Source organism: Apium graveolens, chromosome 7, assembly GCF_009905375.1.
Source record: "Apium graveolens cultivar Ventura chromosome 7, ASM990537v1, whole genome shotgun sequence".
In the NCBI taxonomy this organism is placed as follows: Eukaryota; Viridiplantae; Streptophyta; class Magnoliopsida; order Apiales; family Apiaceae; genus Apium; species Apium graveolens.
Window position 1 is genome coordinate 228,001,303 of NC_133653.1, and position 23,458 is coordinate 228,024,760.

Below are 23,458 nucleotides of genomic sequence, written 5' to 3' on the forward strand. Positions count from 1 at the left end.
GAATCTCTAAAAACTGAGTTAGAAAAGGAAAGAGAGATTATCAGGACTTGGACTAACTCTGGCAGAACAACTCAGAATTTGTTAAGTAGTGGAAACTGGAAAGAGGGCTTAGGTTATGGAGATGATAAAAGTGAAAAAGGAACTGTAAAAATTGAGCCTATAGTTGTTAAACAAAAGCCCAAGGTAAATCCTGTTAAGTTTGTAGCTGTAAAGTCTGATATTAAGAAATCATAATTTAAAGAGAAATTAACTTCTGACAAACCAAAACAGGATAAGCCAACTGAAGTTAACATAGGCTTAATGACAAAGAAGCAGCTCAAGCATAAGCTGAAAGATGTTAAGAATGTAAACAAGGTAAAGCCACCTAGGAAAAATAGGAATGGAAAGGAAGGTGTGAATAAAAGCAATGATTATAAGCCTGTTCCTGATGCTCCTAGAAAGAAATGTTATAACTGTGGAAATTCTAACCATCTGGCTTCTTTTTGCAGGAAGAATAAGAACATAAACTCCTTACCTTCAAAGTCAGGAGTTAAGAGTCAGTCTGTTAGATATAGGCCACAAAATCCTTGTTTTCATTGTGGTAGTTTATGGCATTCCATTTATACTTGTAAGGAATATCATAGTTTGTACTATGATTATTATCAAATAAAACCTTCTTTAAAGAAAGTTAGCATTATTCCTTCTAGTATAAGTTCTGATGCAAAGTCTGATACTATAAATGCTGATAAGAAAAATGTTAACATAAACTCTGATGCTAAATCCGCTGCAAATGTTAATAAACTTAATAAGGTCAAAGGATCCAAACAAGTTTGGGTCCTTAAAACTAATAATTAGTGGTCTTTGTGATTGCAGGGCAACAGGAAAAACATCCTAGTTCTGGATAGTGGATGTTCAGGACATATGACTGGAAATAAAGCCCTGCTATCAGAATTTGTGTAGAAAGCTGGCCCATGTGTTTCTTATGGAGATGGCAACAATGGAAAAACTCTGGGATATGGCAATATCAATCTTGGGAATGTCATCATTGAAAAAGTAGCTCTAGTCTCAGGACTTAAACATAATTTGCTGAGTGTTAGTCAAATATATGACAGAAGTTATCATGTGGGTTTCTTTGAAGAACACTGTGAAGTTGTAAGTAAATCTACAGGCAAAGTTGTTCTGAAAGGATACAAACATGGTAACATTTATGAAGCCAAGCTTTCAACAAGTACTGATAGTTCTGTAATCTGTCTGTTGAGTAGAGCATCAATTGAAGAAAGCTGGGATTGGCATAAGAAACTCTCTCATTTAAATTTTAACAATATAAATGAACTAGTCAAGAAAGATCTTGTGAGAGGACTGCCAAGGTCAGTATTTGCTCCTGATGGCCTTTGTGATTCATGTCAAAAGGAAAAACAAAGAAAATCTTCATTCAAGAGCAAGACTGAATCATCAATTCTTGAGCCTTATCACCTACTACATGTTGATCTATTTGGTCCAGTGAATGTCATGTCTATTGCAAAGAAGAAATATGTTATGGTCATAGTGGATGAGTTCACCAGATACACATGGGTGTATTTCTTGCGCACAAAAAGTGAAACTGCATCTATCTTGATTGATCATGTCAAACATCTGGATAAATTGGTCAAAGACTCTGTGAAAATCATAAGGAGTGATAATGGCACTGAGTTCAAGAATTTGATTATGGAAGAGTTCTACAAAAACCATGGAATAAAGCAGGAATTTTCTGCTCCTGGAACTCCACAACAAAATGGAGTTGTTGAAAGAAAGAATAGAACTCTTATTGAAGCTGCACGAACTATGCTTGATGAAGCAAAGTTACCAACCTACTTTTGGGCTGAAGCTGTGCAGACTGCTTGTTTTACTCAGAATGCAACACTTATCAACAAGCATGGGAAGACACAATATGAGTTGGTGAAGAAAAAGAAGCCAAATCTGAAGTACTTTCATGTATTTGGATGCAAGTGTTTTGTTCTTAAGACTCATCCCGAATAGCTATCCAAATTTGATCTAAAAGCTATTGAAGGAATTTTTGTTGGATATCCACTTTCCACAAAAGCCTTTAGAGTCTACAATTTAAGAACAAGGGTTGTCATGGAATCTATCAATGTCTCTTTTGATGATAAAAAGATTACTGGACTAGAAGATTTCAATGATCATGATCAGTTGAGATTCAAAAATGAAGTTTTAAATTCTAATTCTGTAAATTTTGACAGTCTAAATCCTGACAATCTAAATCCTGATACTGCAAACTATGATGGATTAAACTTTGATGTTATTGAAACTTTGGTTACTACGCCAAAGGAAAATGCACCTGTGCATGGGGAGCATATTGAAGATCCAACCACATCTCAAGAAGCATCAGAACCTACAACAGGCTCTTCAAGTTCTGATGGGCCAAGTTCTGATAATTATGGAAACTAAGATTCTGATATTTCTGGAAACTCAAATACTGAAGGATCCAACTCAGAGAGCATAATTTCAGGGGGAACATCAGAAAATGTTGATGGAGACAGCATGGATCATGGGAGAGCATCCAGTTCTAGAGATAACCTTCCATCTGCAAAGAAGTGGACTAAAGCACATACACCTGACTTAATTATTGGAAATCCTGATGTAGGTGTCAGAACTAGAACAGCTACATCAAATGAATATCTCTATCATTCTTTCCTTTCTCAGACTGAACTAAAGAAAGTGGAAGAAGCTCTTCAAGATGCTGATTGGGTGCAAGCAATGCAGGAAGAGTTAAATAAATTTGAAAGAAATAAAGTCTGGACCCTAGTGCTAAGACCAAAGAACATATCTGTTGTTGGTACAAAGTGGGTATTCAGAAACAAAACTGACAGTGATGGCATAATTACAAGGAATAAAGCAAGGCTGGTTGCAAAAGGATACTCTCAACATGAGGGAATTGATTATGATGAAACATTTGCACCAGTTGCTAGATTGGAAGCCATAAGGATATTTTTGGCTTATGCTGCTCACAAGAAGTTTAAAGTCTTTCAAATGGATGTGAAAAGTGCTTTTCTTAATGGAGAATTAGAAGAGGAAGTATATGTTGAACAACCTCCAGGCTTTGTAGATCCCAAATTTCTCAATCATGTCTACAGGCTTGATAAAGCACTTTATGACCTTAAGCAAGCTCCAAGAGCATGGTATGAGACATTAGCTCAGTTTTTTCTGGAAAGTGGATTTAACAGAGGGACCATTGACAAAACCTTATTCTATCTCAACCATGGAAAGGACTTACTTTTGGTGCAGATATATGTTGATGATATCATTTTTGGTTCTACAAATGACAGACTTTGTAAGAAGTTTGCCAAGCTGATACAGTCAAGATATCAAATGAGTATGATGGGAGAACTTAACTATTTTGTGGGCCTTCAAGTCAAGCAGAATGAAGAATGAACTTTTATTTATCAATCTAAGTAAACCAGAAATTTGTTGAAGAAGTTTGGAATGCAAGATTGTTCAAGTGCATCCACTCATATGGCCACTGCAACTAAATTGGATAAAGATACTGGTAAATCAGTAGATATTACTGATTACGGAGGTATGATTGGCTCTCTACTCTATCTAACTGCAAGTAGACCTGATATCATGTATGCTACCTGTCTTTGTGCAAGATTTCAAGCAGATCCAAAAGAACCTCACTTAACAGTTGTGAAAAGAATTTTCAAGTACCTTAAGGGTACAACTGATCTGGGATTGTGGTATCCTAGAGAATCAGACTTTAAGCTAATAGGTTACTCAGATGCAGATTTTGCAGGATGCAAAATTGACAGGAAAAACACAAGTGGAAGCTGCCAATTTCTTGGAGGCAGATTGGTTTCTTGGTTTAGCAAGAAATAGAAGTCAATTTCCACATCAACTGCAGAAGCAGAATACATTGCTGCAGGAAGCTGTTGTGCACAGATTCTTTGGATGAAGAATCAGTTACTGGATTATGGGTTAGAATTTTCTAAAATCCCTATTTATTGTGATAATCAAAGTGCTATTGCTATGACAGGTAATCCAGTTCAACACTCAATGACAAAGCACATCAGCATTAGGTACCACTTCATAAGGGAACATGTGGATGAAGGTACAGTGGAATTGCATTTTGTTCTAACAGATCAACAACTAGCAGATATCTTCAAAAAACCAATATGTGAAGCTACTTTTACAAGACCGGTAAATGAACTTGGAATGATTTCAGGTTCTTTCTTTAAATCTGCCTAGTTTATGTTCTGATATATCAGATTTTATGATCAGTATTTACAGATATTGCTATCTTTGTATTCTGTGCTTAAATTGAAATTTTCTAAGTACTGATTGTTGTCTGATGTGAATTTCTAAACTCTGATGGTGATATAAATGTTTCTGTGACTATTCAATCCTATGAGGATAATTGTGCTAGATGCTGACCTAGTAGTCTTTAATATACTGAAGATCCCATGTATGAAGTAATTGTTTATGTGGAAATCTTTTAACACAAGAAAATTCTGATATTGAGCTCAGTTAAGTTTAATTTGTGTATCTTATTACTAAGTCAAAAACTAGAATAGTGCTTCTTATCTGTTAAGTTCCGATGTTAGTAAATCTGATGGATGTACTAAGTGCTGATAAGCCTCACTTATCAAAAGAAAAAGAAAAGAAATAAAAATCAGGTACTCCTTTGAGATCTAGAGTAAAAATATGGAAGGGAAGACCCAAGTGCATTGCTGGTATTAAGTAATATGCATTAGAAAAGCAAAATAAAATTTTCTTGGTGACTTTTCATACTCTATGATTACTGGAGAAATATTCTGATAACAACATATATTCTGATAAGCAGTCGTGACTCACTTACACTGAGAAGCCACTGTAAAATGGAATTTCAAAAGATGCATAAAATGAGCACAAAACAGTTGAGGTGGACTCATGCATGAACTCATTCTAAAGTAGACTTCAGACTAATGACAGATTTTGAGCAAAGTTCTTAGTTATGCCTTATTTCTAAGATGTACTGAAGTGAATCAGACTTTACTCTTTGTCTGATATTTAGCTTAATGCACACACATACACTCCATATGAATGTTGAAAATTACTGTGGTGATAAATGTTATTTTAGATGAACAATTTAAGTGTCCGTTGCATAAATTCTGAGGACAAGTTCTGATGAAAGTTCTGATGATTAAGTTCTGATGAAACCATATCAGTATTTGTGTGAAGAATTACAGGAATAAACATTCACTTTTCGAGTTAAAGAAGCCATATTCTGATGACTTTTAAATTCTGATAATAATCAAGTTCTGATGCTGACGTGGTAGTATTTATTTACTTGATTTATTTTTGGTCATTACTTGAATGATCATATTTTTACAGAATATTGGTTTATGTGAGATAAAACAGTCATAATCATTATGGGTTAGTGGTTAGTGTGTATGTCTTGAAAAACTGCATGTGCACAGTAATTGTTATTATATCACGTGCCCATTAACTCTGGCTTTAGATCTTTTACTGACTGTTATTATTACACATCAGTCTAGGGAGTCGAGGGGTCATTATTTTTACTTGTAATTTTTCACCAGTCCTCGCGTCCCTTAGTATTCCATTTCCTATTTAAATAACTGATCATTCATCAGTAAAACCACATCTGTTCATTTCTCTCAAACAATGGCATATTTTAGTTGGTATTACTATTATGGCACAGAGACTGTGACTATCTTTCGAAATGGAATTCCGACTTCATATCATATCAACAACATTCCATTCATCATCTGGATTCAACTTCCAGAGAACATTAAAAATGATATGTTGTCTTTTCAAAGAGAAGTTCATCTTCGTATTCTTAAACAGCAGGAGCAAATCATTCATCTTATTGTTCTCTTTGTTGAAAGTAGGAAGAAGAATTAATTGTCATCCATCCGTTTCTCTTCACCATCAGCTTTGTTAGGTCTTCTTAGACTAGGACTAAGGCTGTTGATGTTAAGAATCGTAGAATAGGCCTATCTTGTAATTTTTGCATGTAATTGATAAATTTCATGAAATGTACTCATCTGATATATCAATAAAATTTTCTTTAATTGCAAGATTTGTTCTTTGTTTCTCAAATTATGTGGCTTTGCATGTTTAATTTCAATTTATTAATCTTTACTTCATCGATTTTTAATTTTATTTTGTGATGAATGTTTTGATTAAATTGTGTTGATTTGAGAAAATACGGAGGAACAGGTTCCCATATCAGAACCTGTTGTTGTAGAAGCTGAGAAGATCTCTTCTCAGAAAGATACTGTAACTCGGAGTTCTAGGCCTCTCAATAGGCTTAGAAAGTTAAATTCTGATGATAAAGCTCCTATAGTGTCTCCACCTTTGAAGAAATTGAAGAAACAGAGAGCTCACAGGGACATAGTTAACTCAGATTTAGAAGATGTGGAAGCAGCTAAGGAAGGGGGTCAGGAATCTCTGATCCCAACAAAACCAGTTATTATTGAATCACTTCCTTCTGCACAACCAAAAACTGCTCAAGACAGAGTGCCTACACCTCCTATGTCACCTATAATTGAACAAGTACATACTGAAGAACCAGGTACAAATGCTAAAATTGATATTCATAACTTGATTGTGCCTGAGGTTCTGTACTTGGAAGCTCCACCAACACAACTCACTCCACCAACAATACCAGTTTTGGATGTTGATCAGAACCTGGCTGCAAATCATAATTTAGAGGATGATGTTGAAGCCTCTATAGCCTCACATACTGCTATTTTATCAGAGGATGCTGATACTGTAGGATCTACAAGTTCTGATGCTGCCAATGAGAATATTACTGGTGAAGCTGCTGCTAATTTAGATGCTGATGCAGCTTGTCCATCAGGACATGCCCCTCAACAAAGAGTTAACAAAGTTAATTTGATAAAGAAGTTTGTTAGAGCGGCACCAGTACCTTGGAGTGAAACTCCTAGAGGAAAGGAGTGGACTAAAGAATGGAACTCAGTTAGTTTTGTTCCTAATGAAAAGATTCTTGCTGAGCATCTGGAAAAAGCTGATAAAATACTGATAAATGATGATTTCAAGGCACAGTTGAGAGTTACTGCATTGAGTACTAGGCACCTTCAAGGTCAACACTCAACAACTCATGCCAAGGTGAATAAAATTCAAGAAATCTTGATCCAGCAAGATATGAATGTGAAACTTGAAAATACCAGATTTTTCAAGCCTATCTTTGACAGAATTGCCAACATTGAGAAAACTCAGGAGAAGCAACAAACTCAGATTGATGAAATTTTAAAGAATCAAGCTTCTCAGCAAACTCAACTCAATGAGATCCAATCCTCAGTGGAATTGCTTGTCTCTCTTCTTTTACCTGCTGATGCCAAAAAGGGGAGAAAGTGATTAAGTCCAAATGCAAATCTACTGAAGCACTGAAGGGAAAGGATGATGGAAAAGATGACCAGGGAAACTCTGGAATGGGTAGATGTCATGGTCAAGGTAAAGGTTCTTCATCAAGGACAACTGAAATTTCTGCACAAAGAACAAGTTCTGATACTGGGAGAAGAATAAGTTCTGATACTGGTAAAAGGATAAGTTCTGGTGAACATTTGGAACTTGATGAAGAAATTTCAAAGAATTTATTTCTTAAAGAAAATCCAGGAATGGACTTCGAGAGTCTAAAGGAAGAAGAAGCTAGACTCAAAACAGAAAAAGTCAACTCCAAGTCTAAAGCTTCTGTTGTTGAAAAGAAACCACCAAAGCCTAAGGGCATTGTGATAAAAGAAAGGTCAATTTCTGAGGCAACCAAAGTCAAATCACAGGTGGAGATAGATCCAAGGTCCAAGGGCAAAGAAAAAGTTGATGAACCTGTAAAGGTTTATATGCCAGTCATGGATGAAGAAATAATTGATGATGAAGATGCTAATCTTACTTTAATTTCAAAGACGATTTCTCAAACAACCTCTGACATGGCTCATGTTGTTCAGAGTCAAGATGTAGTAAGTTCTGATATGACAGTGAAGCAAGCAACCTCTGACATAGCTCAAGTTGGCTTGATATCAGAAGATAAGGAAAAGGAAACCTCTGACATTGCTCATGTTAAACCTTCAAAGATACTCCTACCAGGATTCACCAAAGCTAAACAAACTCAACATTTGAAGACTGCAACAAGTGGTTTTGAAGCAAGAGTTGTTACAGGAAAGGAAGCAAGAGATAAATCTGGATTGGGTAGTTCAAAAGAGAAAAGAGTACACAACACTACCAATGATCCAACTTCCTTAAGTGAACCAGGTGTAGGAGCAACTCCTGAAAGATTGAATCAACTTGAATCTGTACAAATGGTTTACCATTCTGTTTTGAAAGAACACATCATGTTACATTTTATGACAGATGGTAGGGTATTCCATATCAAGAAGAATGCTATTCCATTGAAGTATTTTGAAGAACTGGAATATGTTCTATTTTTACTTCAAGTGAAAAATAGATCTACAAGTGGTGCTGCAGATTATTTAAAGTCACAAATTCAAAAACAGAAGAAGCTTTACTCTGTAAAGTCTGACAGCCCATATTTTCCTAAGTACAGAGATCACAAGGGTGATATAGTTGAAATGAAGCCTAATACTGTTAAGATTATAACTACTTTTCTGGGTTATAAAGCTGTGGAATTCAATCTAGAGTCTGACAAGGCATATCTGATCAGACTAGATCAGGACATAAGAAAAGATAAGATAAATGATCTCAGAGCAGCTATTTTTCAGATATGCTAACACTGCTAAGATTATAACTACTTTTCTGGGTTATAAAGCTGTGGAATTCAATCTAGAGTTTGACAAGGCATATCTGATCAGACTAGATCAGAACATAAGAAAACATAAGATAAATGATCTCAGAGCAGCTATTTTTCAAACTGGTGAAGAAACAGCTGAATTGATAAATGCTAAAAGGAGGATGGTCAATGAACTTGAATATGCTGAGAGATGTTTGTTGAAGAACTATCTCAGAACAACTCCTAACATCAAAAAGATCAGAAATTGAAGCCAAGTCGAAGATCTACAACTGCTTAAATTCTGAAGTGTATACAGACTGAAGCTGTTATCAGACTTTAAGGATGGTAAAGCCATAAGGGCTATAAGTTGTAGTTATCTAGTCAAAATTCTCATGAATTTGTAATTAATGTTTTTGACATCATCAAATATCTGTTAAACTTTTATATTATGCTAATTTACAAGTTGGGGGAGATTGTTAGATATATTTGATAATGTCATGTCTAATATAACTTGTGTTTAAGTTTTCAGATCTTAACTAACAGGACAAATCAGTACTTAACTGGAAATCAGTACTTATACTGAAGTCAGGACTTAAGATATCAGAACTTAAGTTATCAGAACTTAAGATATCATGAGATATTTATCAGGAGATAATATCAGGACTTAAAGGAGACTTTCAGATAAGGCAGGCGGCTGATTGAAAGGAAAGAAGATCAAGACAAATACAAGAAGAAATATGCATGAAGAAGGAATTCTATGAAGAATAGAATACTTGGAAGAAAAGATAACTAGTTGATATATTTTAGGAAGCAGAATTATATTCCATATCAATTAGAACATTATCTTGTAACTGTGTAGTATATAAACACAGACATAGGGTTTACACTATAAGTGTTATCATTATCGAAGTTATTATTCATTGTAACCCTAGCAGCTCTCGTGATAATTTGTTCATCACTGAGAGAGAACAGTTCCATATTATAACAAAGTTTATTGTGTTGAATAAAATCTGTGTTCTGTTACTTGTGTTCTTTAATTCGATTTGATTGTTGTAAATACTGTATTCAACCCCCTTCTACAGTGTGTGTGTGACCTAACACTTAATTATTTATATGTCTAATCGTTAGCCAATAAATTACTCAAATAACATGCATATATAATTATTTAATAAATAAATTATAATTATTAATATATTGTAGTCGTAGTAGCACTGAAAATCAACCGATATCTATTTTTACTCAACATAACATCAATCATGGATGTGGCATAAAAAAACTCATATATCGTAAAGACTAACTACTGCTATTTACAAGCTTTTTTCAAGAATCCTAAAATAAATCTGTACTATAATCGTCATTCAAATCATTTTCAAGCTTATTTCGTTTATGATTCTAGTCTTTTTTATAATAACTTGATAACATTATATATTATTTTTCTAAAATTAAATATTTTTCAATTCGATTTTTTTAAAAATATTAATTGAACTTGTTAATCCTTTCAAATTATCGACTATTATTATTATTTTTTCTTTAGATAACATAGCATGTATTAAATCAAATGATAAAATACATTATAGTTTCAACTTTTTCAAATAATTCAAAATAGTTGCATGTTGGTTTCTAGCATTAAATATTATTTTCGTAAACTTATTATTGATAATCTTATATATGTGTGTTTGTGTGTGTGATAGTTAAGTTCTATGAAGTCCTTGTTTTTGTTGAGTACGGGAGTTCACCTATGTTCTGCAATTAAATAGTACACAAATATTTATAATGTGAATCATCCCACAAACATCGTTATTTTAATGAAAATCTTGCAAATCTCATACATTTGACAACTTGAACATTTGTAGAACATGTGATTTTATAAAACATGATTAGTTTGTAGAACATACATATTCATGTTGTAGAATACATACATGTTCAACTTTTTGAAGATTATTTTTTTTTTTTGACAAATGCAGAAAACTTTCATTAACTTCAATATAATACAGTCGGGACAAACCCCCAACTGTCGATACAACCAGGTGGTAAAACAAATATCTTACTAAAAACAATTAGATGATTTGTTTCCTGATCGTTTAACACATAGAATTTAAAAATTCTTGAAATTAAAAACGAAATCAAAGACATCCCGAGCAATCCAAACTGTACCAACATCTCTGAAAATAGCAACATCGCAATTGACCATATCACATAAAAACCATTGTTAGCCCAATGTTCAAAAACACCAATCACTGAGATTGGAGAAACGACACCACAGCTATCTACTTGCCGGACACCGGCTATAGACATGCCGAAAACACCCCAGCTGTCTACATGTCGGATACCAGCTATAGACATGCCGAAAGTGTAAACACGTGAAAGATGAACAATCTTTGGTTGTGAAAGGTGAGCTCTTGCAATAATCAACACCGCTCCAGATTCGACGCAGGCTTTGCAGATCACCAAGAATATCAATAAACTCGTTCTCAACTGATTCAACACGAAATAAACCCAACCATAATTAAACAAAAACATAACAAAGCACTCCAAAAGAAGAGACAAAACACACACTCCAAAAGGAGAGACATACAAACACCCAAAAAATTGGGTTTTATTGAAGGGAAATTAATAAGGACAAAAGAGAATGAATGGTTGGGGCTTTCCACCGGAGAAAACCAGTGGAAGCCCCTTAATTTACTTGAAAATAAACAAACCCTAGGAGAGGAGAGGAGAGGAGGGAGGCGGCTTGATTTAAGTAGAGTTTAATTTCTAAACCGATAACTTTTTGAAGATTATTAATATAACACCATATCCATAACACACGTTTATATGCTATAGTTTATTATTTTAGTTTTCAAATTATTAAAACATAAAACCTGAACCATTAGATTGGATTGTAATATAAATTTATGATTTTTTACTACAGGACTCCTAAAACACTGGGACTTCATGTATATGGTTACTTATAATAACCATATCAAATTGAACAATTTAAAATTTAAGATTTGTTTCACAGATATTTGAATACAAATATATTTTTTATTTAAATAATACGATAAATAAACTATAATTTTTATTGAAAGCATTAAATGTCTCACCATTTTCCAAATAACATGTTAATGAAATTTCTAAATTTTACTTTATAGTTATAGTTTAATTTTTACCAACATGTAATATCACAAAACTTCCCCTTATTGGTAGATTTTTTTCGTCGAACCCGTAATTTAATTTAAACCTAAATAGTGACATTGTGTTTTTTATCAGGTCATGCACTCAAATTTCGAATATTTTTTTGAAAAATGGGTCAAGTTCTGATTTCGAATTCGAAATAAATAAAAATACACTGACTATTTATGAACGTAAAATATCTAAATATGTAGTACACATATATATTATTTATATAAGTGCATCTATTTTCAACATTTTAAAAAAATTATATGTATAGTTTAATTTTTTAATAAAAAATGTATATTAAAAATGTACGAGACATATATTTCAAATTAAAAATTATTTAATAAATAATGTAATGATCAGTTTATATATTATGCTTAGTTTTATATCTCAAATTCAATTGTTTAAAACTGACTCAACAAATATTTTAGTAATTATATTTACAATTAAATAAATTGTCTTTAGTTACAATACTTATATATTATGTGTATAATAAACTGTCGTTAGTTTGCCTTGATAGTAACTTTGAACTAATTATGCATAAAAAAAATTATTAGCGTGAATGATCCAATTGAAGAATAATTTAAATTAATTATGATTTTTGACTGAGAAAGCTTTTAATTTATGTATTACGTCCATGGTTGTAAAAATCGGTAATCGGTACTAATTAGGGCTGTTCGCGAACCGAGCCGAACTGAGTTTTGATCGAACAGAGCCGAGTTTTAATTTTTTTCTGACGAAACGAGTCGAGACGAGCTTTCTTATCGAACAAAAATCGTGTTCGAACACGAACTTGTTTGTGAACATAAACGAGCCGAGCTAAGCCGAGCTAAGCCGATCTGAGCCAAAAAAAGTTCAGGTCAACCGCTGTTTGACTGTGAAAATAACTTATCAAATAAATTTATTCTTTTTGAAACTTTGGTTATATCACTAATATATATATATATCATGACATCCATACAGTTGGATCGATGGAAAATATTTTTAAAAAAATCGAAACACCAATTAATGACTAAACACTAGTTAGTGGTAATAGTCAAACTAATACTTGACTGTTAAAATAACAAACCAAATAAAATTATCTTAATTAGAAACTTTGGTTATATCATTAAAATATATTTATTTTGACATAGATACGGTTGGATCAATTAGAAATAATTTTAAATAAGTCGAGACACCAATACATGACTAAACATTAGTTACTTGTACTAGTCAAACTAATGTTTGACCGTTAAAATAGCAAACCAAATAAAATTATTTCGATCTTTAACTTTGGTTATATCAATAAAAAATATATATTATGACATCCATACGGTTGGATCGATATAAAATATTTTTAAAATAATCGAAACAACAAATCAGGACTAAATACTAGTTAGCGGTAATAGTCAAACTACTGTTTGACTGTTAAAATAACAAACCAAATAAAATTATCTTGATTTGAAACTTTGGTTATATCATTAAAATATATTTATTTTGACATCCACATGTTTGGATCAATTAAAAATAATTTTAAATAATTCGAGACACCAATACATGACTAAACATTAGTTACAAGTACAAGTCAAACTAATGTTTGACTGTTAAAATAGCAAACCAAATAAAAATATTTTGATCAGTAACTTTGGTTATATCAATAAAATATATATATTATGACATCCATACGGTTGGATCGATATAAAGCATTTTTAAAATAATCAAAACAACAAATCAGGACTAGTTTGCGGTAATAGTCAAACTAATGTTTGACTGTTAAAATAACTAACCAAATAAAATTATCTTGATTTAAAACTTTGGTTATATCATTAAAATATATTTATTTTGACATCCACAATGTTGGATCAATTAGAAATAATTTTAAATAAGCCGAGACACCACTACAAGACTAAACACTAGTTAATGATACTAGTCAAACTAATGTTTGACTATTAAAATAGCAAATCAAATAAAATTATTTTGATTTGAAACTTTGATTATATGAATAAAATATATATTTTATGACATCTATAAGGTTGGATTGATATAAAGTATTTTTAAAATAATCGCAAAAACAAATCCGGATTAAACACTAGTTAACGTTATTAGTCAAACTAATGCTTGACCCTTAAAATAGAAAATCAAATAAAATTGTTTTGATGTGAAACTTTGGTTATATCATTAAAATATATATATTTTAGGACATTCATACGGTTGTATCAATGAAAAATATTTTAAAAAAAAATCTTAACTAAAATATAATTATGAAGCCAGATTTTAAAATTAGAAACTAAAATAAAAAATTTCTAAATCACGTCAAGATATGACACATATGGTATGCAAAATGATCGTTGGAAGATGAAAAAAATACAGTGAAGTCAAATTTTTTTTTAAAAAAATCATACCTGTATAAAAATATTCAGGATGTATTAGAATTTTTTCAAATTTTAACGAGCGAGTTCGAGCCGAGCCGAACTCGAGCCGAGTTCGAGCCGAACAACCCAAAGCTCGGCTCGAGCTCGATTTGCTTAACGAACACATTTGAGCTCGATTTGCTTAACGAACACATTTGTCTGTTCGAGTTCGAGCTCGAGTTCGTTAACGAGCCGAGTCGAACGAGCTCTTAACGAGGCGAGCTCGAGCTTGTTCACGAACAGGCTCGGTTCGTGAACAACCCTAGTTCTAATCGATTTGGGTACCGATTAGAGATTAATCGGTAAATCAGAGGGATTAATCGGAATAAAAATCGGATATATTTAAATATTTTAATAATATTTAATATATTTACCTTATTTATTATAAAATATATAATTCAAAAATAATTTATAAATATTAATCGGATTTCAAAAAATAGATTTGACAAATATTTTGTAAGATTTTTAGAAAACTGATGACGCCTTTTACTTGTTATTTTGGTACTTTATCATCGGAATCATATTCTCTTGTTTTTTGTAATCCGTTATAATATCTCAGGAAACACAAGTGCATTTGAATTGGGGGTGAAATGGAGAAAATCAGAAGAGCATCTCACGCTGGTTCTTGGTACTCTGATAATCGTAACTTACTTTTACCCCCTTCTCTCCACATATGTATGTATGTACTATGTATGTATGTATGTATCTCCACTATTCTTGTAATAACATAATTATATACTTCTGTACTGACCTCATCTACATTATATTCTAATTGATCATATTAAAGTTAGGTTCTTGTTTTTTTTTTAATAATTCAGCAAAATTTGTTGTGTCATTTCTGCAGATTTGTAGATTTGTTTGGGGGTTAATTTCGAGTTGATTCAGTGGGTTTAGTTTGTTGCTGCTTTTGTCAATTTTTCGATGTTGATCGGTTTGTTATGGTGTGTGTTGAAAAGTTTTACGCACACTTAGGTAATGGTATTCACTAGGCTAAAATTTTACCGGGGTGTAGACTAGTAGTTTGTTGTGTTACAATTGTCGGATTTGTGAACAATCAGACACGGTTGAGGCCACATTTGTTATCTTTGAGCAAACTATTACATTCATTTGTTTGTTTCTCAATTTTTTTCTTTTCAACTTGGGGAACTTCTTTGTCCGATTGGGTCTTACATAGACTGGGATCATTAATGTATGTTTGTCATGCACCATTGATTTAATATCATAAATGTGTGTTGCATTGCATACACCTTGGTGAAGTACCAAAAGCTGTGCCTAGTTAAATTTTTGCTATCCATGGTAATTACTAATCTTTATTATGAGTTAATTTCCCGCCTCTTGGGCTAAAACAGTTGTCGGTTGAAGCTAGTCTGATAAACAGAACAAAGATCTAGCATGTGCATCTTTCTGTTGCTTGCACAGGCAAGATTAATTGCTGTACTTGATCTGTTCTAGTCTTAATTGAGCCAATTGTTAAAGGTGTGATAGTGAAGGTCTATCTATAAGTATTGTTTAACGGTTTGCTTGCATTTGCATTTTAGATCAGCAATGTTGAACTCTGGTTAATTTGTTTCCTTTCCTCCCTACCTTGTATGGTACGGTATTATACAAGCCCTATCTCTTATTAAACAATTCTGCTCCCAATGATCTTAAATGTAAGAGTCGTTGGTTGTTGGAAAATGGGTGTACTGTTATCAAAAAATAACATGACATCTTTGCATTTTTTTTCTTTCATCAGCAAAAAAATTAGCCGAAGAGCTAGATGAATGGCTGGTAGCTGCTGGCATCCCTAAATCTCCAGATGTGAGAGGTGTTATTGCACCGTAAGTAAATGGCACAAATTATTCTTAATATGATTTCATGTTTCTTTTACTTTTTATTAGCTCATTTGTATTTTCTTATTTTTCCTCTATGGAATCGAATCCACTAGTCATGCAGGTTACTCTTATTCGGGGCGTGCAGCAGCTTTTGCATTTGGAAACATTGAACCAAGCAACATGTGAGTTTATTTTTGTTAGATTCATATTTTCATATGTTAAAACAAATTTGACATTAACCATTTCCTTACTGACATTTCTTTTTTCTTTGTTTTCAGTTCCCGGGTTTTCCTTCTTGGTCCATCTCACCACTATTACACCCCAAGATGTGCTCTCAGCCAAGCTACTTTATACAGTACTCCAGTTGGAGACTTGCCTATAGATGTTGAAGGTATTTAGTTCCTTTGTTCTACATTCAACTTTATTGCAAGATATACACCTGATTAATGATGTGGACCTGTTAGGTCACTTTCTGTCTTTTGTTTATCTTTGTGTCTTTCGAGTCTCTACTATCTGTCTTTGGAATATTATCTGTCTGTAAAATACAAATTACGTTCCTGGCAGGTTGCATGTATGTGTTAGTTCTTTTATGCTACCTATTGAACAAAAATAATTCACAATTTGGCTTTGTTATCTACTAGTCATCGAAGAACTAAAAGCCACCGGGAAATTTGAGATGATGGATCATCAAGTGGATGAGGCGGAACATAGCATGGAAATGCACCTTCCATATCTTGCTAGAGTCTTCCACGGGTTCGTACTTATTATATTGATGTCATTTTAGTTTCTCATTTCCGACTTTGTTTGATTATAAGAATGCAGGTATAAAGTAAAAGCTGTTCCGATCTTGGTCGGTGCTTTGAATGCTGAAAATGAAGCTCTTTTTGGAAGATTACTGGCCAAATATGTGGATGACCCCACTAATTTTTTTTCTGTGTCCTCAGACTTCTGCCACTGGGGATCACGGTATGTTCTTAGTTGTTTTCTCAACATCAACTTTGTTCTAATTGCTGAATTATTTCAGTGCAATGTTAATCATGACCCAGATATGTTTTATAATTCATGTTCTCCATATGTACTCAAATACTATATCTCTATTGACAAATGGGGCATTTTTTTCCAATAAGTTTCAGTCATGTTTTCTGGGATAAATATGTTTTTCAATTGAGCTATTGAAGATATATTCTTAAGAAATTAAACTTTTTTAGAAAATTATTCTCTGAAACTAAAGGGAAGTACTTTGTATTGATGTCTACTTTCTAGAAATTATCAACCAGTGTCCTTGTATGGCTGAACTACCACGATAACAATTCTAGATGTATTTAGTAATCTTCTTACCTAATATTTTGAAATATTGAATCACCTACAAGTAATTAGAACAGAGAATAAAATAATAGAATAAGAATTGCTTAATTTCTTGTTTCCCGTCACATGTTGTGGTGCAGTTTCTATATCTTCAGTGGTATATATATTTTTTAGGTCGCCCTTACTTTCTCTCCCTTCTGGTTTCCACGTGATCCTAGTTTTTTGTCTTTATATTTATTTGCATGTACATTATCATATGAGTACATGTATATTCTAGTTGTATGTATACATATGTAGAGCATACCTATGATTTTGCGCATTCCTATACATGTGTGTGTGTGTGTGTGTGTGTGAGAGAGAGAGAGAGAGAGAGAGAGAGAGAGAGAGAGAGAGACCTTAAATTGCAAGTGGCACCCAAAAGAATAAATAAGAGCACCCTCTCTCAATATTCATACATATGAACTACCCTTTAGGTTGTGATCATTACTGGATCTATAGCCAGACTACAATTGCTTTTAGCAAATCTAAAGGTTCATTGCCATGTCAGTATGTAGGACTACATTTTTTGTTATGCCTGCAGGTTCAGTTACATGCACTATGACAAGAAACAGGGGCCAATATATAAATCTATTGAGGCATTGGACAGGATGGGAATGGACATAATTGAAACTGGGGATGCAGATAGATTTAAAAAATATCTGTTGGAGACTGAAAACACTATATGCGGACGCCACCCAATAAGTGTATTTCTTCATGTAAGTGCCTGATTTTTTCCCTTATAATTTAAATGTTTATTGTATTGAATAAAAAATACCGCGAATTGTTTTGTTTGTTAATGTATGTTTTGTTGATACCCATTCAAGTTAATTATTCTTAAAGTTGCCATTTTGACAATATATCTAAAAACCGATAAGTGCCTCGGTTTTTTTTGCTAGTGAGAAGTGCCTTGTAACACATTACACACTGAATTATTGATGTCAGAAACGATGATTAGCTTATTATAAATTTTATGGGTGCTTTGGTGGTTTGGGAGCTAGCGTGCACCACATCTGTGAGATGCCTATGGGGATGCCATATTTACCTCTGGGTCCCATATTATCTTTTACTGACCAACTCTATAAATCTTCACGCAGTTCTGTGTTATTGTCCATCATCCCCACCATCATTGCTGTAATCATTCTTCCAACTCTATATACTACTACCTGCTATGTTACTCAGACTCGGCTAGAAGTGTTCGACATGGACACGTGTCCAAGTATCGGACTCGGAAACAATTTGGAAAACATACATGTTTTTGATCTAAATTAAGTGTCCAAGTCCGAGTGTCCATGTCCGGGTGTCAAGTGTCCGACACGGGTACTCGAAGCTAAAATAAAGAGTCTGAGTAAGGTAGTCTACCTCCATCACCGGTATCACCATTGGGACCTAGTCCATTGTCCTTAATCATCTGAAGTCTGCGCCTCTACCCTTTGTCTTCTCTAGTCTATCTCCATTGAGCGCAATCATCTGTACCTGCCCCAGGTAGCCACATTCCACACCGAAGCTGCTTTTCATGCCTTACTGTATTCAATTGTTACTAGCACCCCAAAAATTATAGCCGAGGTGTAGTGGATGCGAATTGAATCAGGGTAATTGCTGATATTTCAGACGTCAATTCATATAACTCTATATACCCTCCACCTCACAAGTTATTGGATCGGATATCAGATCCTCTAATTAAATGAAGATCACATCATTATATAGAGAGTCGTGTTAGTGTGCACTTCAAAATCATGTAAATTAATTATTTTCTTATTGTCATTAAGCTTACAAAAATTAATATTTAGAAAAAAACTATTTATATATTTGAAACTAATTACACAATCAAAATTTGATTTGATACAGATAGTAAAGAATAATTTTATGCTGCAATTTGAAATAGGAAAAAGTAAATACAGCAAGATAGCTTGACAAGTTCTATAAATTAGTACGATTAGATCATTATAAGATAATCATACTACATGATTTTAGGCTGCGGTAGGAGAGTTATATATACGTATGCTGCTAATCGTAATTGGTAATAACGGATTGGATTGGCCTTGAATCTTGATCCACAACCAATCCTTGTATAATTTGGATGGATGCTTTTTATAATCAATCCATTTCTGACCAAACAAAGACAAATCATGGTTTAGACGACCCATTATCAAATTGTCTCTGTGAATTTTTGAATAGTTCATAAGCGAGCAGAACTAGACCTTTAAAGGTTGTCAACTAGTCCAAGTTGAACTGTTGAAGCTCTAAACCAAGTCTTTTGATGGCCAGAAGATCAAGAGTTGGAAAGAAGAGACCACGGATGTACCCAACGCTTTCAAAAGAAATTGGAGAAGTCTTCTAGGAGAGAATGAGAGGAGAGCGCTTGTGTGTGTGTGTGAAAGGAGGGGGGGGGGGAGGGGTAGGAGTGGCCATTTTTAGGGTTTGATATCTCTTTGATTGGGATTCTTTTGGGTCTAGTCTCTAGTGAGGGAAGCATGTGCATGTTGGACTGTAGGAGTCGAGTTGAACCTTCAAGTGCTCAGTTCTGGCTCGTTAAAAACCTATTGAATTTGAGCTTGGATTAAGTTAAAAATTTTGATGGATTTCGACTCGTTAAGATAATTGTTCACAAAGAGCTCACATATGTCTCATGAGCATATGAGCAATACTCGTCAGTTTGCTCATCAACTTTATTTATGAATATGAAAATTATTGAAAATAAAGTAATCTAAAACTTGCAACATAATGCAAAAGTTTATGTTCCAACATTACACTGGTTATATTTTATTGTGTTACATATAGTGTAATTTAATTAATAATAATGAGAATGATGAATAGATAAAATGAACTAATATATTAATTATTAAGGTAATTACACACACAATTACTGAATATCGGACCTGTGTTAAGATCTTATTAATGGATTATGTTCATGGGCCTACTTATTGAACTTGTTAAAAAGCCTCCTTTTGAATTTTTCACGAACTATTGGGCCGCACTCTTCTATGATCAACTTCTATGAACCGAGTCAAACTCGAGCTGAACACTTCGTTAGTGTCTCAGCTCATTTAGAGCCCCAAATACCATTTCCTCTTTATTGTTTTCACATGACTGAGGACTAAAACTGAACCCTGAAAGCACATTCTCCAAACATGAAGGTTCATTTTCCCACATCTGGCCTTGTGTTATATAGACTGATGCTACGGAATTAGTGCCTGGTAGATGCAATTCATCAGTATTATGCTAATATTAGATTTGATACCCAGGAGGAAGGTTTGTGAACCCTATACGGAGGTCAACTAATTGACAGTATGGGTATAGGGTATTGATGATCTCTTAGTATATGTTAAATAAAATCCGTCCTGATCCTTTATTTATTTGTCTTGACAGAGTGGTGATAGAAGTAAAGTTTTGTATTGTGTGTTCTTTTATTTTTACCTTCACATGTGGAATTCAGGAGCTCAAGGAAGTAGGTTGTGATTATTATCCTACGTGTTATATGCGTGCTAATTCTAATCGGATGTTGGAAGTTGGTTTAGTATAACTATCTATGTGAAGTCCTAACTCATGGGAATAGCCTGAGCTAGTTTTGACTTTTGATTCTATCAAAAATACTACTGTGCTAATTTTTAAAAAAAATAAAACTGAAGATGAAAAAAACGAAACTAAACTCAACAGTTAGCCATTGTTTTAAAGTTTCCACAAGTTAAACTCCTCGTGAAAGTAAAACTACTGATTTAGTGAACACAGAGCTTACATACATTAAATGTGTTAGTATTTCGCGTATTTGAATTATGGGCGTTATTATCTGGTTGAAGTTAGACAAAAGGCACAGCACCTGTTTAAATATTTATGTATCTTTGATCCTGTTATTTATTAGCTGCTTATTCATATTTTAAATTAAAATCAGATGCTGAAGAACAGCTCCACAAAGATAAAGATCAATTTCCTTCGATACGAACAGTCGAGTCAGTGCAAAAGCACCCGAGATAGTAGTGTAAGTTATGCATCTGCAGCCGCAAAGGTGGAGGGATGAATTTGTGATGGAGAAACCAGATGCAAATTGGGATCATCACAATTGAAATGTTTAATTTCTATTGTTATTTGCTCCACTTATCAATGAAATGTCAACGACAATGATTGTCGCAATAATTAGTTGTGTTTACCGTGTAATAGTTCTGTAATAGATGGTTATTGTCGACTCTGTGATTGACTAGACTATTTCATAAGCCTCATGCATTACACAGTCTCCTTAAACTTGGGGAGTTGTAGTTTATTGTATAGAAATTTGTCAATTTTCCAGAAGGGGAAGTTTGCTTGAAAATCGAAATATGCAACTTACAAAAAAGATGTTCCTTAATAATACAATGATGTAGAAGCCAAACAAGGTACCACTATTTTCATGATGGCAATATTAGACCAAATACGATTAAGGCTCAGTTTGGGATTGTTGTTAAAAATTGTCGTGCTGTTAGAAAAAGGGGTTAAATATCAAGTAGGTCACTCATTGGGGCCAAATGTTTCAAGTAGGTCACTGACTACAAATCTGACTCGATGTAATCACCGATTAACTCTAATTGTGCATTCCGTCAGAGTCAACCGGGTTTATAGTCAATTTAGATGGGAACCGTTAAGTGTTCCGTTAGTGTGTGACATGTGGACGTCTTCTTGCCCCGTGGCGCTGACTGTAACTGTTACGTGTAATGTGATATATAACAAAAAAAAGAAACTATAGACATAATCGACAAGACAACGCGGGAAGATGAAAGGGGGAAACTGCAAGCCTTAATTACCCACTCCTTGAATCGTTGAATTGAAGTCGTTCTTGGCCGTATTGTTCAAAATTACACACTAACAAGCATCTGAGAATTATCTTAATCTTATTAAGGTATGTTTCGAACTTATCCGTAGGGTTTTAGGTCTTGCATGATAAGTTCTTGTTTTTTGATCATATTTTTATAAAAATGATGTAATTTTTATAGATCTTGTTATCTTTGATTCGTTTGCTTGAAGAAATTATTTTAATTCATTATATATTTACTTCGTTTTTTAGAAATGTCTACGAGGGTTTCTATTTACTTGCACCATCATGGGATATTTAGTCCTGGATCTTTTAGAGGTAATGCTGATTATGTTGGGGGAATGATAGATATCATCGAAGATATTGACACGGACAAATTTTCGATTCTTGAAATGGATGATTATCCTCTGAAATTTGAGTATAGTAAGAGTGATATGCTTTATTTTCAATGTGATGGTCATATCTTTAAGAATGGTATTAGAGTGTTATATGATGATCAGTCATTTAGGGATTTGATTGAGGTGTCATTGCCATTTAAAAAGTTACATATATTTGTGGATCATAAGAAAACATGGTAGTGTACTGATTTGGTAGAAAAATATGATGAGTTCAGTGGACTTGACGTAGGGTTTGATATTGATGAAGTGTTTAATAATGATCTTGATGTTGGTGATGACTGGTCTAGTGATGGTAATGATAGTGACCCTAACTATGACCCTAAAGAGGGAGAATCTGATGAAGAGCTTGTAGTTTCTAGGCAACTTAGACAACAAAACCCTGATGCTAGTGATGAGTGTGAGTATGATGAGAGTGACTATGCTAGTGATGAGTTGAGGTCCGAGGATTCTTCCAGTGAAGATTGAAAATATTAAGAAGGGGTATGTTGCAATTCCTCCTGGTAATAAAAGGAAGAAGAAACCAGCAATTTATAATCCTGAAAAGTTGGGTAGGTTTAAGTTTGAAGTTGGGATTAAATTTTCCTCCATGGCTGAGTTCAGAAAAGCTGTTAGAGATTATGGAATATCTGAGAGGAGAGCCCTGCATTTCATCACAAATGATACTAAAAGAGCACAGGTTGGATGTGAAAAAGGGTGCACATTTTATTTGTGGTGCAGTAGATTGGAAGGGGGTAAGGCTGTCCAAATTAAAACATGTCAGCCTGATCATCTATGCACCAAATCATACCACAATAGGCTTGTATCTGTGAAATACTTAACAGAGATGTATGGTGAAAAAATCAGAAAAAACCCACAGTGGA

The 23,458-nt window shown here is 33.6% G+C and overlaps 1 protein-coding gene across 3 annotated transcripts; it reads left to right on the plus strand.

The window, feature by feature from the left end:
- The first annotated feature begins 14,752 nt into the window (after positions 1-14,752).
- Positions 14,753-21,704, plus strand: LOC141672790 (uncharacterized). Of its 3 annotated transcripts, none has more exons than XM_074479466.1 (8): positions 14,753-14,907; positions 16,001-16,085; positions 16,193-16,261; positions 16,358-16,470; positions 16,721-16,832; positions 16,902-17,045; positions 17,965-18,139; positions 21,310-21,704. In XM_074479466.1, the coding sequence occupies exons 1-8, from the start codon at positions 14,856-14,858 to the stop codon at positions 21,433-21,435; spliced, it is 876 nt and encodes a 291-aa protein (XP_074335567.1). In that variant the 5' UTR covers positions 14,753-14,855; the 3' UTR covers positions 21,436-21,704. The 3 variants fall into 3 exon arrangements, with proteins under 3 accessions (XP_074335567.1, XP_074335566.1, XP_074335565.1); XM_074479465.1 differs by having other exon boundaries at positions 14,800-14,940; XM_074479464.1 differs by having other exon boundaries at positions 14,812-14,955.
- Positions 21,705-23,458: the final 1,754 nt, after the last annotated feature.